We start from the raw sequence: 13,795 nt of genomic DNA on the forward strand, positions 1-13,795 counted from the left end.
TGAAGCTGGAAACAGGGAGAGACAGTCAGACAGACTCCCGCATGCACCCGACCGGGATCCACCCGGCACACCCACCAGGGGCGGTGCTCTGCCCCCCAGGGGGCGATGCTCTGCCCATCCTGGGCGTCGCCATATTGCGACCAGAGCCACTCTAGCGCCTGAGGCAGAGGCCACAGAGCCATGCCCAGCGCCCGGGCCATCTTTGCTCCAATGGAGCCTTGGCTGCGGGAGGGGAAGAGAGAGACAGAGAGGAAAGCGCGGCGGAGGGGTGGAGAAGCAAATGGGCGCTTCTCCTATGTGCCCTGGCCGGGAATCGAACCCGGGTCCTCCGCACGCTAGGCCGACGCTCTACCGCTGAGCCAACCAGCCAGGGCTGAGCCTGTTTTTTAGGATACTTGAAACAAATTTTCAGGATCCAACATTTGATGCATACTTTTTAAGTTGATTGAATGATAGTGCCATCACTTAACTGCTCACCTAATTCTAGCTTAGCATTTACATGTATTCAAAGATTGGCATGCTTCAATAACTCTCATTCATTCATTCATTCATTCAAAATATTTAATGAGTACCATATGTGACCGGAACAAGAAAGTATGGCGTGGTCCTAGCCCTCATGAAGCCACGGTCTAGTGGGGGAGACAGGTAGAGAAATAATTACAGTCCATTAGATAAGTGCTCTAATGGGGGCAGGCTTACTTATAAACCATGAGAGATCAAGTCCAGCAAGGGAATTAAAGGTTTACCAGAGCCAAGCTTCTAAATAGTAGTAGACCCAGTCATGGCATAGATTTCATGGTTTGGATTGACATGTAGAAATCTGGAAACAACTATGCTGATTTAGCAAGCAGTGGAGGATTTGTAAATAAAGTCCATGGCTCTCCGTGACTTTTTGATTTTCGAGTGGTAGTCTTTCTTAGTGGAGACATCTACCTGAAGTAGATGAATGCTGACTCTTTCGGCTTCTTAATAATCACAGTTTTTTTTCTTTTTAGCCCAGGAAACAATAACAAACACAGTATTTAGTACAGAATAGTTTCATCTTCAGAAGAAATAAAATTACGAATGAAATACCTTTCATGGTCATGTAACGTGACCATTCTTAATACCTTAAACTGTTCAGTAAGTTCAATATGGAAATATGGAAAAGAAACACATGGGAAATAATCCTGGAATATCGAATATACAGATTTTGATTGAAACATGTTCTCAGGACAGGTATAGAGAGGATGGGAATTTAGGGGAAATCAGAGGGGGCTTTGTCTTGGGCCTGCTCCCTTCTGTGAGGAGTGAGACTGGACTTTGTCCCACCACATGTAGGTGTGCTGTGGGCAATTTATGTGCAAGCACTATGTAAACTGTAAAGAATCTGACCAATGTAAGGCAGGATTATTATCATTTAAAATGCTACCTTATCGCCTGGAAAAGTTAACGTGCCTCCAGAGAGTCACTCAAGCAATGAAAAAAGTCGACTTTCTGTAATAGCACTGCCCTAATTATGCAAGGAATCCTCTCAAAGCAATGCTGGTGGATTTTAAGTCTCAGTTCTGAAGTTTTGCATAATTCAAAATAGAGCGCTATTGTTCTTTTTCTCAGTTTAGCAGACCATAAACACATTCATAGGCTTTTTATTTACTCCTAACCTGAAATTATAAAATAACTTCTTGTTAAAATTACAAAAACACTATGCTTTCATAAGGTTCTCCAAATTTTAGGGCTGTAGTTATTTATAATTCTTATGTTGTCCAAAAAGCATCACCTTTGTGTCGACAGTGGATAAGGCATATGTTTTCCAGCATTGACGATTGTGAGCAAAATAATCGTAAATAAGAATTGGTCCAGCATTTCAAAAGTATATCCTAAAATGATCCAGACTTGGAATGTTTTACCTGAAAATTATGCATTTTAATACCTACATTCGTTAAATCATAAATCCAAAATATAAACCTGTAAGATATCATCCCACAGAAATCTTCCATTTTGCAGATAATAAAACTGAGGCTCAGAGAGTCTAAATGATTTGCCTGCATTCATTCAGCTAGCTGGTGGCAGAGTTAGATTAGAACCTGAATTCAGATCTTTTGACTTCCATTACAGTGGTTTTCCTACCATGTAATCATGCAGAAGTTCAAGTACATTTACAAAACGTGATGCTAAAGACACTACCACATGCTCTCTATTCTGTAATTTTACATTGGGAGATATTAAGATCATGCTTACTGGTATTTTTTTTTAAAAGAAAATTGCATGTATATTTAAATATTTGTGTTGGAGTTGATGTGAGGTATGTAGAATAAGTTCCTAGTTGTTGAGCCCAAGTAAGTGAACCTGAGAGTCTCTTTTGGGTGCCTCATTTGAACTTAAGCATGAAAATTAATTTAGAAAGGAAATGAGAATGGGCAGCTAGATGGCTATATTCCTTTTTTTTTCTTTGAAGATAGCTAAATGTAGAATATATTTCAAAACACTATATTCATTTTCTGTGCCTTGAAGGATCCCCATGCCCCATTCTTCTTGAAGGTGTTGAGTCTCTGAAGGTTCAGACTTGATCAGCCGTGAAACTGTGACCTAATGTAAACTTGCTAAGAAATAGCATAATAATATCCTTGCCCCAAGGGCAAAACACTCAACTCTGGGTTTTTCTCTTTTATCCTTTCTCAGACTACAGTCATATTTCTTTGTTAGTATTTCCTCTTTGCATTGTGGTACAATTGACATTGATAGATAGCGTGGAGAAACTGAATTCAAAAAGAGAAAAGAAAATGGGGGGAAAAAAAGAAAGCCCTTACACTGTTGGCTCAAAAAATAGTGTGTGTGGAGAGCTCTCTAGCTGGCCTCAACATTATGTTTTTTTCCTGGGCTGCAGCTGCTGACAGCAGACACACTGAGCTATCATTTGGCCACATTTGGCTCATGTAAATTGTGATAAACAGTGAGCCCATAATATTTATTTTAAAGATTCGTTCAGTGAAGGTAAGCATTCTTGACTTGTGTATACATGCTAGTAAGAGGAAAGCTGCAGATGGGAAGACCAGCTCTTAATTTCATGCCACACAATTAATACGGCTGCTCTGTGCTCTCTTCCCCACAGGTGCAGGGGTGTGGGAACCCTTTGAAGACTTGTGTAGCTAATAGCCATCTATAATTCAGAAGAAGACGTCTTCAATGGAAGACCCCCGGGGGATAAATGGACCGTCTGTAAGTAAACAGAATGTCAGTCTTAAAGAAAGAGTTATTACTTTTAAAATTGTAATTACTATTTTTGTTGTAATTTGAGTGTCTAGAAATTCCTTAAAAGCTAGGCACCAATTTTTAATGATTTTAAAAGTTATGAATTGAGGAATACACAATTTTCTCAGCCAAACCTAACCTATTTGATACCTTTCGTAGAGGTATCAGTTACCAAAAATAAAGTTCTAGAAGGAAAGCCAACCTTTAGTATTACTTAATTACAACAAAAAACATAACGTAATTTTCAGGCTTATATTTTTCTTTGCTTCAAGGAAAACATGTATTTGTCTCATAAAACTTGAAATTAATATTTAAGTTTGGATCATTTAGTATGTACTTGTTTTATAAATACACATGTGTGTTTTTGTGTATCTTTCAAATGTGTGTTTAGTGTGGTAGTTTCAGTTTGATGAACTCTAGAATTGGCTTTAAATTAAGGAGAACCTTAGGTCTCTAAGGTTTTCTTTTGTTTGTTTATCCTGAGAGCAGAAAAGAAAGAATTCAGAATTTTTCCTCAGGCTCTTATCAGGAAGAAAGCAAGCTTCCTTTGGCTCATGAACAAATATTCCCAATTAGAGGTAATCTTACAAATAACCTTTGCGTTACTTAGAACTTGAATAAGTCGATGGATATTAATTTTAGAAAAGCATCTTTCAGTAAGTGAGAGTTGTTGTGTTCATGGAAATTTTTCATAGCATTATTTGGGGTGGCATATGTGACTTTGACTTTTAAGTTCTCTGATCAGTTGTGACGCTCTTAGACCTGTGGTTTCATCATAGCTCAGCGTTGTTCACAATAGAATTATCACAAACCCAAAGTGTGATCTTTAGTAATGCTGTTGTGGTTCCTGTAATGCATGTCTTACAAGGCCTATTGGTGTTATGCAATAAGCAGGAACTGCTAATGGATACGGATTTTAATAACAAAGGGTCAAGTGCTATCAAGGTACTTTACAGTCATACCATATGCAATTACAGAGTCTATTTTATGGATCTCCTCGGTCATCTTGTGAGGCACACAAACACTTCGAGATCATTCTGCAGAGCATAGCTTTTATCCTGAAGAGGAAAAGCACCTTTAACTTAACCCATTTAATTTGTTTGTTTGTTGTTTTAAGCTCCTGTGATGGGCTTGGAGTGCTTGATTTTATTATCATGTTAAAAATACTTTTGTAGTGCATATAAAATAAGTGAAAAATAAACCCACCAATTACTGCTCCTTACTGCCCTCATTTTTTTTGTAACTTTGCTACTTAGATCGGTGTCAGTTGATGCATTAGAGAGTCCCTCGCACATTTAACAGTATCTGCAAATCCATGTTGCTGATAATAATATTTCTAATAATATTTTATATTATGCAAATTCAAATTTAAGAATTGAGACATTAACTAAAACTTGAGACTGAAATTAACAAATAGGTAAAGAATGTAATGATTAATTTCTTTTGTTGCCTATCATAACAAAATGATGTGTTTAGTGGGCAACCTTATTACATATTGTTTTGAGGTTTTGTTTTGTCACGTGAAGAGTGAAGTAGTTTAGGCCGTGGCCCCGTTGGCTCAGTGGTAGAGCATCGTCCTCGCGTGCGGGAGTCCCGGGTTCAATTCCCGGCCAGGGCACACGGGAGAAGCACCCATCTGCTTCTCCACCCCTCCCCATCTCCTTCCTCTCTGTCTCTCTCTTCCCCTCCCACAGCCAAGGCTTCATTGGAGCAAAGTTGGCCCGGGCGCTGAGGATGGCTCTGTGGCCTCCGCCTCAGGCGCTAGAATGGCTCTGATTGCCGCAGAGCGACACCCCAAGATGGGCAGAGCATCGCCCCCTGGTGGGCGTGCCGGGTGGCTCCCGGTCGGGCGCATGTGAGAGTCTGTCTGACTGCCTCCCCATTTCCAACTTCAGAGAAATACAAAAAAGAAAAAAAAAAAAAAGAGTGAAGCAGTTTTGTTCTTGAAAGATACCTAGCTGTCTGGGAGGTAGGAAACTAGAGAGGGCTGCTTCTCAGGGGCACGCACCTTGGCACAGGAGAAGCCGTCTGTGGCCATGTGACCGGCTCCTGCTGCTCAGCCACGGAGGGCACGCAGGGGCCCTGCGCAGACGCAGCCTTGCGTGGGCTTCTCCGGGCTCACTGCCCCTGGCTCTCAGGTGTCGCTTCCTTAGGGCGGTGGGGAAACAGAACCAAGATGGGAAGAGGACCTAGAACCTAGAAGGAAATGTTAAGATAACTCAGGAAAATGAAGGCTTGGAAGGAGACCTAGACTAGTCTAGAGTGCTTGGACTCCTAAACATGAACTTCTTTTTGCTTTTCATGCTCATCTTTCAAAAGTTTCTTTTAGAAAAAGTCTCGACCGTATTCAGAGTAAGAACAGGAGTATATGGTCCCCCACAACCAGCTTCAGCTTTGTCAATATTCTGCCACCTTCGTTTTAGCTTACCGCTCCCCTCACCCTACTCTCCTCACAACCACTGAATGATTACGGCTTTCGCACAGCAGTTTTTAAGACAAAATCCACATACATCGAAAGGTGCCAATCTTAACAACAACATTTTGAGAAGGGGTTATACCTATCACATTAGAGTTTCCATCTCCCTAACGCGCTCAACGCCCCTTCTCACTGAATCCCTCTCTAGTCCGCCCCAGCCCCCAGAGACAAGCCCTGTTCAGGTGGCTTCACTTTTGATCAGTTTCACCTGTTCCAAAAGTTCATACAAACTGGATCCTCACCTAAGGTGTTCTCTTCGGTTTCTGCCCTTTTTTTCATGAAGCATTATGTCTGTGAGAGTCATCGGTTCTGTTACGTGTTTCAGTAGTTTGTTCATTTATATTGTTGAATAGTATTGCACAGCACACATTCTTTTAAAACAATATTAAATATATTCTAAGCACTTGTCTGAAACTCTCCATTTCTGCACATGTCAATGAAGAGCTTCAAGTCCAATTAATCTAATGTTGTTTTCAGCTTTATTGTTTTATAATTCTTACTTCCCTCCACTCTGTAGCTCTCAGTGAGACTGGATCCTTGCTTCCCTAAGCATATTTCTGATAGGAGCAGGGCCTTTAGTTTCCTCATCAGCGATGGCATTTTTTTTTTAAAAAAAAGCTCTTTGAAAGGTTTCGCATTCAAAGCCAGTTTGTAAAACATACCTTTATTGCTTTACATATGCAATTGTCAGTATAGTACGTATTATGAATCTCTGTTGCCTTTGCCAACAATGATTCTTTCTCAGTGTCACATGGTTCTTTCTTTACTGTGTGTGACAGGACAGGAGAGGAGTCAGTGAAGCCTTCTCATTTCTTCCTTTTAGGCCTGACATCTGGCTTGGCAGGAAGCTGACAAGAGTTTCACCGGTGTTCTTTTGGCTCCCTGACAGCTGGGGAGCCCAGAGGGGCTCATTTTGGGAGAGGCCAAGAGGAACGTCTTTGGCATTTCAGTGGGTAACAAGGGGGGTGTCGTGCAGGGGGTCCCTTTAACAAGGCATGTTCACTCTTAATCTTGTTGTAACCATGCTTTGTGAGGTTGGAAGCTGAGAGTTTTGAAGTGGCTTGTGCCACTTGAGGGAAGGAAAATGATCATTTGAACGTCAGAATGTGCAATATTCCTGTAATGTCGCCTCTTGACCCTACCAGGGCTTTGGAGATGTGTTTATTGTGTGACAGAGGATCATGGGCAGAGCTGAAGTAGTTTTTCAATTTGATCCTGAGTAGATGTAGCACTGGGCAAAGGGTTAAATCAGAAGCCCCACCTTTTAAATTATGGAATGTTCTGTTTACGTGGTTTTCACATCTAGGAAAAAAGTGGCTCACGTGACTTTGTAAGTTTTCTCTGCTCTTCAGTTCACCTTATGAGGACAAAAAGGAGAAGATGGGGTTTGTGAGGCTTTAAATCATTTCTGCCAGAATTCTGGCCACTCTTCTGTCACCACTTGAGTCCCCATGTGGAAGAGCATAGCTCCACGCCCTCTCAGAAGAGCCATGGTTGGCCCTCTCTTGGTAGACAATTCCGAAACATAAACATCCGAGAGCCAGGATATGGCTGCCTCTTTCAATTTCTTTGGTTTATGAAGATTTCTAGAAGGAAACCATTCAGAATAAGAAACACATCTAGTAGCTCCTTGGGGGAAAAAAAGCAAATTAAAAAATAAATCACTATATTTTTTCTTGAGGCTATAAGGCTTGTAGTTAAAAAACACACCATATAAAAGACTAAACCTTGTGTCTGAATTGGATAGGCAGTCTGGTATCTTGAAAATGACATTTTAGATTAAGAGTCAGAGACCTGATTTTAACTTTTCGTAGTGGAATGAGCTGGGGCACATTTCCAAGGGTCCTTCTTGACTGTAACACAGAGATGATACTATTTATCTATTCTTACTGAAAATCACAATTTTGTAGGTTAAGTGGGATCGTATATTTTAAAGTTCTTTGAAAAAGTACAAGACAACTCCAATGTATTTATATTGGAAATAGTATCTCTAGAAAAATGTGGTCATGGATTTAAAAAAATTACCTGGTCTCCTGCAAGTCTACAATAAAGTTTTTAAATGCAACTCTCACACCTCTGCTAGGTGTTACATGTACCAGTGCTACTTATGTGTGGTTGAGATGTTGTCAGTGGTGGGGAAGCCAAGTTTCCTGAGACTCTAAAAGGGGCTTGTTATTTTAAATGATAGTTAATTTACTTTTATTACAAAAATTTTAGATGAGGATATGTGAGAGTTTTTTAGAGTAATTATATTTAGGGCCTCATTGTGTTGATGTCTTGTGTTCCCTTTAAATTATGGTCAATTTGAAATGCTCACAGCAGCTTTTGCTGAGATGCTGGGTTTTGCAAGAAAACATTAAATAAAATGTGCATGTACTCTATTCCTATATTTGGAGATTCTAAAAATGAAAAGTGACTTTTAACCAAAATGGAAGAATTGATTATTTATTTTGTTAACAGAGAGAAGCACACTATTTAGCCAAATCTACTAAAAGTAAATTACTAAAAGTAGTTATACAAGCCTGATAAATATGTCAAGTTAATTGGGAAATTATCAATTGAATCGGGATTTATTTTGTTTCATCTTGACCATGAATGAGACTTTTTATATACATGATACTTTTAGATAGATTAAATTTAAAAGTATAGAATCCAATGGTTTTGACTTTCTTTCTTTCTTTTTTTTTAAACAGAGCATTTATTGGAAACCTGCATTAATTTCCTCAGGCTGTTGTAACAACATACCATAAACCCGGGGCTTAAAACAATAGACATTTATTGTCTTAGTTCTGGAGGCTAGACATCCAAGGTCAAGGTGTGGGCAGGGCACCCGCTAAAACCTGTAGGAAGTCCTTCTTTGCTTCTTCTTAGCTTCTGGAGGTCTATTCATGGTCCGTGCCCTTCCTGGGGTTAACAGCCCCAGCACTTCGATCTCTGTCAATGTCACCCATGGCCTTCACCCTCTGTATCTGTCTCTTCTCTTCTTAGGAGGACACTAGTTATATTGGATTATATATTGACTTCATCTTAACTTGATTACATCTGCAAACACTATTTCCAAATAAGGTTACATTCACAGATACTGGGGATTAGGACTTTAAAATATTTCTTTTGGGGGGGATACAATTCAACCCATGACAAAACCTAATAAGAATATGAGGCCCCAAACCCTATCTGGTTGCCTACCCATCCCATCCCCCTTGAATAATTCGTTTATTTGGTTGCAAGTAGTGGGCTCACCATGAGCTGACATAAGCAAACAAGAGGAAAGTCTTAAGAAAAAAGGCACTCAAGGAATCCAGGCAGTTTTCTTTCTATATTTTTCTATAATTTTTTCTTTTTCTTTTTAGTCCTCTTTTTGTTTACAGACTGGCTTTCTCTAGTCCCCTTGCCTAGTGCCGGCTGCTGACTAGACTGACAGGTTACTGGGCCATCCACCATACAGCAAGAAAGACTGTATTGGCCCTTCATGAGTCATGACCCTGTGGCTGGTGAAACAGGGAGCACAAACATGCCGTTTTAGAGAAGGGGCTGGGCAGACCACCCAACAGGTGCCTGCTGTGACCCTTTAAGAAATCCCAGGCGGCTCCTAAAGGCACGAGTTTGAACACACAGATCTAGTTCCTACCTCTTCATCTTACAGAGGGGGAGATGGAGCCCTTGATGGGCCACCACCCACATTCTCATCATTCTGATGGAAATATCTAACAGTGAATACAAATAATTCTTTCCTGATAACTTAAGGTCCTTGTTACAACTATCAGTTATAAGCTGTATCCCTAATGTACTAGTTTTTCTTCTCTCCCTTGACTTGTCTGTGAGCAGCGATGCTTCGCGTTTACAGTGCTAGGCAGTGAAGCCCAGAGCCGGGCCAAACATGGTGTCATGGGTACACAGCAAACAGATGCTAACTTGAAAACAGGAAGGCAGCGAGGTGTGGTGAAGATAGCCCTGATGTGGAATCAGAAAACCAGGGTTTTTTTTTGTTTTTTGGGTTTTTTAAATTGATTTTAGAGAGAGAGGAAGGGAGAGAAAGAAAAAGAGACAGGAACATTGATCTGTTCCTGTAGGTGCCCTGACCGGGGATCAGACCGGCAACCTCTGTGCTTTGGGACGACGCTCCAACTAACGGAGCCATCCAGCCAGGGCCAGAGTACCAGGTTTTGAGTCACAGCTTACTAACTATGGGTGCTTGGGGAGGATATTTCAACTTCTGAGCCTCAATTTTGTTTTTCCATATAGAGATAATCACATCTATATTGCTGGGTATCTGTGATGAAGAATAAGATATGGCCAAAGCACTTTGTAGACAATCAAGCAGCACGTCCAACGTAGTGCCAGGCCCGCAGCTATCTTTCAGATGGGGCAGGACATGGCGAGTCAGACGTGTTTGCTTCGGTCTTTGCTCTGCACTTGGACTGCTCTTTAACCTTCCTCAGCTTCAGTTCTTCCTCATTTGGAAAGTAGGGGTAACAATACCTTCCTTGTGTGATTATGTGATTAAAAATAACATATGAAGGATGCCTAGTGCATAAAAGTACAGTTTCTAGAGCCTGACTTCTCGGACTGAGATTTGAGCAGGGGCCCCCATTGGCTTCAGGGTGCTGAGCACATCCCTGCACCTCCCTTGGGCTGTCTGCCACATCTGTAAATGGGATGATGCCAATAACTTACACCACAGGGCTAGTGTGAAGCCTGAATGAGATTATATATGTGAGAGTTTCTCAAACAGTGCCTGATACATAGTAAATGCTGTTGTCTTAGCTTAATAAATGCTTTAAAAAATGCCATCGTTGTTTGAAATTGATTAGACAGGGACGATGGGGTACTATCTCTTATTTTAGTTGTAATGTAGGTACATTCACAGGGTTAAGGCGAGCTATGAGTGGGGATGTCAGACCATGATGGAAGGAAGTAGGCACAGCTTTGCCTTTGAAGGGGCAAAGCTGGTTTGGGCACACTGGAACAGCCAAGTGAGAACGTGACCTGGGAGTTTGTAGGGGACTGGCTGTCAAAGTTCAAATGGGGCACCAGGGTGTATCAGTGGTTGGGTACTTTAGGTAAAAGAATAAAACTTAGGAGAATTGTTCCAGAGCCAGGACAGTGACTCATTTATATTTCCAGGCACAAACACAATGCCAAGCCCTGTATATGCACTCAGTAAGTGTTTGTCTATCCGAACTGGCCAGAGTTCTGTGTCCTGGTACAGCTCACTTGGTCCACAGGAACGAAACAAATGGAGTGTGACAAGGGTGAAAATTGCTTGTGGCAAAGATGCTAGAAAGAAAGGAAAGAGGATCATGGACCGTTAAGATTCACTGCCTGTGGCCCGCCTCTGCTCTGGCTCCCTTCGTGTGCAGGGTCTGGGGGCTCACACCACTGCGGGGTCTGACCGCGGCTGTACAACCCATTAGTTGTGATGGGGTCTGGATCTCTCCTTCTGAGGAAAATGCACAGACTAGAATTTTTTCCTTTTTTGGAGGTAGGAAAGGCAGCTTGAATACTTAAAAGAAAAAAAAAAAAAAAACCTTCCTGGTTTACAATTCTGTTAGGAACGATGTTAATCACCAGACATATGAGCTAGAATAAGAAAGCTGTTTCAATGTAGTGATAGTGGAATAAACATTTTCTGTAAAGAGCCAGCTAGTAAGTACTTCAGACTTTGTGCACTAGAAGATTCTATGGCATCTGTCAACTCCTTGGTTGTGGCATAAAATTTTCCATAGAACTGATCCACGAAGATATAGATAAACTGTGATTAACCACCACCCTTGTTCTCTCGTCCTCTGAGGGTGGTTCAACAACAGCACGGCACCCCCCTTCAAGGGTTCTCCTTTTGTTCCCATCAGTTCATCTCTGCCATCTTCAATTGGACTTATTTTCTCCCTCACGGCCTCATCTTCTTCTTTTGTAAGACGAAGAACTGAAGAGATCTCTTCTAGTTATAACAAAGCGTGATTCAATTAGTTTTCATATTGTACTGGATAATCAAAGTTAATAAAGTTTATACATCACTAAATATGTGCAATGGTCCCCAAGAGATGGGCAGGAGGACCCAGCACGGAATCCAAGCCTCTCTGGAAACCCACCAAACACTCAGTTTGATGATACAATCCCACAGTTCCAGGATAGCATTTGAACCCCAATAGGATGCACCTCTACCTTTCTAATGTCTCCTGGTCTCTTTCTCTTGCAACCTTCTTCATCCCTCAGTCAATGAATATTATTATTTGTAGAGCCCATAATATATCTTTATATTGGCTCAAATACTGTGATGAGGGTATTTGATGACCACATTTTTATACATATATAATTTTACTTATATAAATGTTCCTATGATTAATTTAGAAAGGTGCTTGGAATATCAATAAAGGCCACATCTTGATTTTGTATACCATTCCAGAATGTGTTGTGATTTTAAAATACATTCATAAATATTTTAAATAGTTTTCCCTTTAAGAGATGGAGTCTCTTGAGGCTACCCCTTCCCTTGGGTGTGGTCTGGAACTCAGTGACTCACTCACTTTGCATAAGCAGCAAACAGAGCAGCAGTGATGATCTGGCATGGTGGATACGACATCCTAAAAGTGGATGTGAATCAGTCATTCTGGGGGCAGCTGGCTGCCATGTTGTGAGGACACTCAGGCAGCCTAGTGGAGAAGCCCAGATGACCAGGAATGGAATATTTTAATTAACATGTGAGGAAACCTTCTTGAGCCTCCGCCCCTAGTCCAGCAGACAGCTGTGGTTCATCCTCATGAGAGCCCCTAATATCTAACAGCAGCTAACTAAACTGCTGCCAGATTTCTGACTCTGAAAAATCATGTGAGATTACTTTAAGATGCTAAGTTTTGAGGTAATTTGTTATGGAGCAATAGGTAAATAATACAGTGATCTTCTGGATTTTTTCTACATTAAAATTATCTTTACTCAATATTTTGAACAGAAGAGGTGAAGCTTGATAGTGCATATAACTAATTTATAAATACATATTATGTGCTATATACATCAGTGGTCCCCAACCTTTTTTGGGCCACGGACCGGTTTAATGTCAGAAAATATTTTCACGGACCGGCCTTTAGGGTGGGACAGATAAATGTATCATGTGACCGAGACAAGCGTCAAGAGTGAGTCTTAGACATCTGGTCATTTTTAAAAAATAAAACATCGTTCAGACTTAAGTATAAATAAAAAGGAAATAATGTAAGTTATTTATTCTTTCTCTGTGTACTGGTACCAAATGACCCATGGACCAGTACCGGTCCACGGCCCGGGGGGTTGGGGACCACTGCTATAGATTATATAACTATATAAACATGTAATTATATAAATGTAATTCATTTTTCCTACTGCATTTCATGTAGTCAATCACTGGGTGTTTTTCTCTTTCTTATTTGCTGGGTACATTCAGATATCAGTTTACTTATCTTTGTCTTCCCTCTCCCAAGCTGAACTCTTTCTTTTTTATACAATAAGTGCTCTGAACTGCTAATTAGTATATATTTAATTCTATCTTACATTGTTCATACTTATTTCCAAATCTGTATGCCTTCTAGACTGTGAGCTGTTTGAGGGCAGAGAGCAGGAGAGGGGATAACCACCTGAAACTCAGCCCTTTCTACTATTTTGCTCATTGTAGATGTGAAACATGTTTTGGTCGAATGAGTACGATTACCTGGAGCGGCAGTTTTGTAAACAGAGAGAAGTCTTCACGGGTGCTAGTTTGGCAGCTTTCCTCTCCGTGGCTCCTGGGAAGCAGGTGCCTTTGGAAAGAGCCCAGAATCACGCTCAGAGCTGTTCTTGCTTTGCCAGATTGCAGGAAGGTAGAGATACGCTGAAATACAGATCTCTGCTGTGAAATCTCATTAAGGGGACCTCCATTAACGGAGAATTTCTGATAACTGAAGCAGAGAATGAGGTTTATTTTTACATGTCCTTTTATAAATATAAGATTATCAAAGAAAGTAACAATATAGGTGAATTTTACCTATGAATGTGTGAAAATAGAAAGACAAAATAAGCTGCCAGTCATACACCAAATTTTCATACGCTTTTTCAAATAAATCTTATTCATTGCAGAAATTTTCC

The 13,795-nt window shown here is 40.7% G+C and overlaps 1 protein-coding gene and 1 non-coding gene across 12 annotated transcripts in view; both read left to right on the forward strand.

Annotated features, from left to right (window-relative positions):
• The window catches only part of EYA1 (EYA transcriptional coactivator and phosphatase 1), a 334,821-nt gene that overhangs the window by 16,727 nt on the left and 304,299 nt on the right, over positions 1-13,795 (forward strand). For 7 of the 11 annotated variants that reach the window (XM_066378892.1, XM_066378893.1, XM_066378895.1 and 4 more), the window contains exon 2: positions 3,092-3,198. In XM_066378892.1, coding sequence (XP_066234989.1) covers positions 3,166-3,198 — 33 coding nt within the window. In that variant the 5' untranslated portion in view covers positions 3,092-3,165. Of the gene's footprint in view, positions 1-3,091; positions 3,199-13,795 lie in introns of those variants that run through there. The other 4 variants (XM_066378901.1, XM_066378905.1, XM_066378902.1 and 1 more) reach the window with 3 other exon arrangements.
• On the forward strand, positions 4,779-4,849 carry TRNAA-CGC (transfer RNA alanine (anticodon CGC)). The gene has a single exon. It is a non-coding gene; the product is annotated as a tRNA-Ala (tRNA).

This window comes from Saccopteryx leptura, chromosome 3 (genome assembly GCF_036850995.1).
Source record: "Saccopteryx leptura isolate mSacLep1 chromosome 3, mSacLep1_pri_phased_curated, whole genome shotgun sequence".
Taxonomy (NCBI): Eukaryota; Metazoa; Chordata; class Mammalia; order Chiroptera; family Emballonuridae; genus Saccopteryx; species Saccopteryx leptura.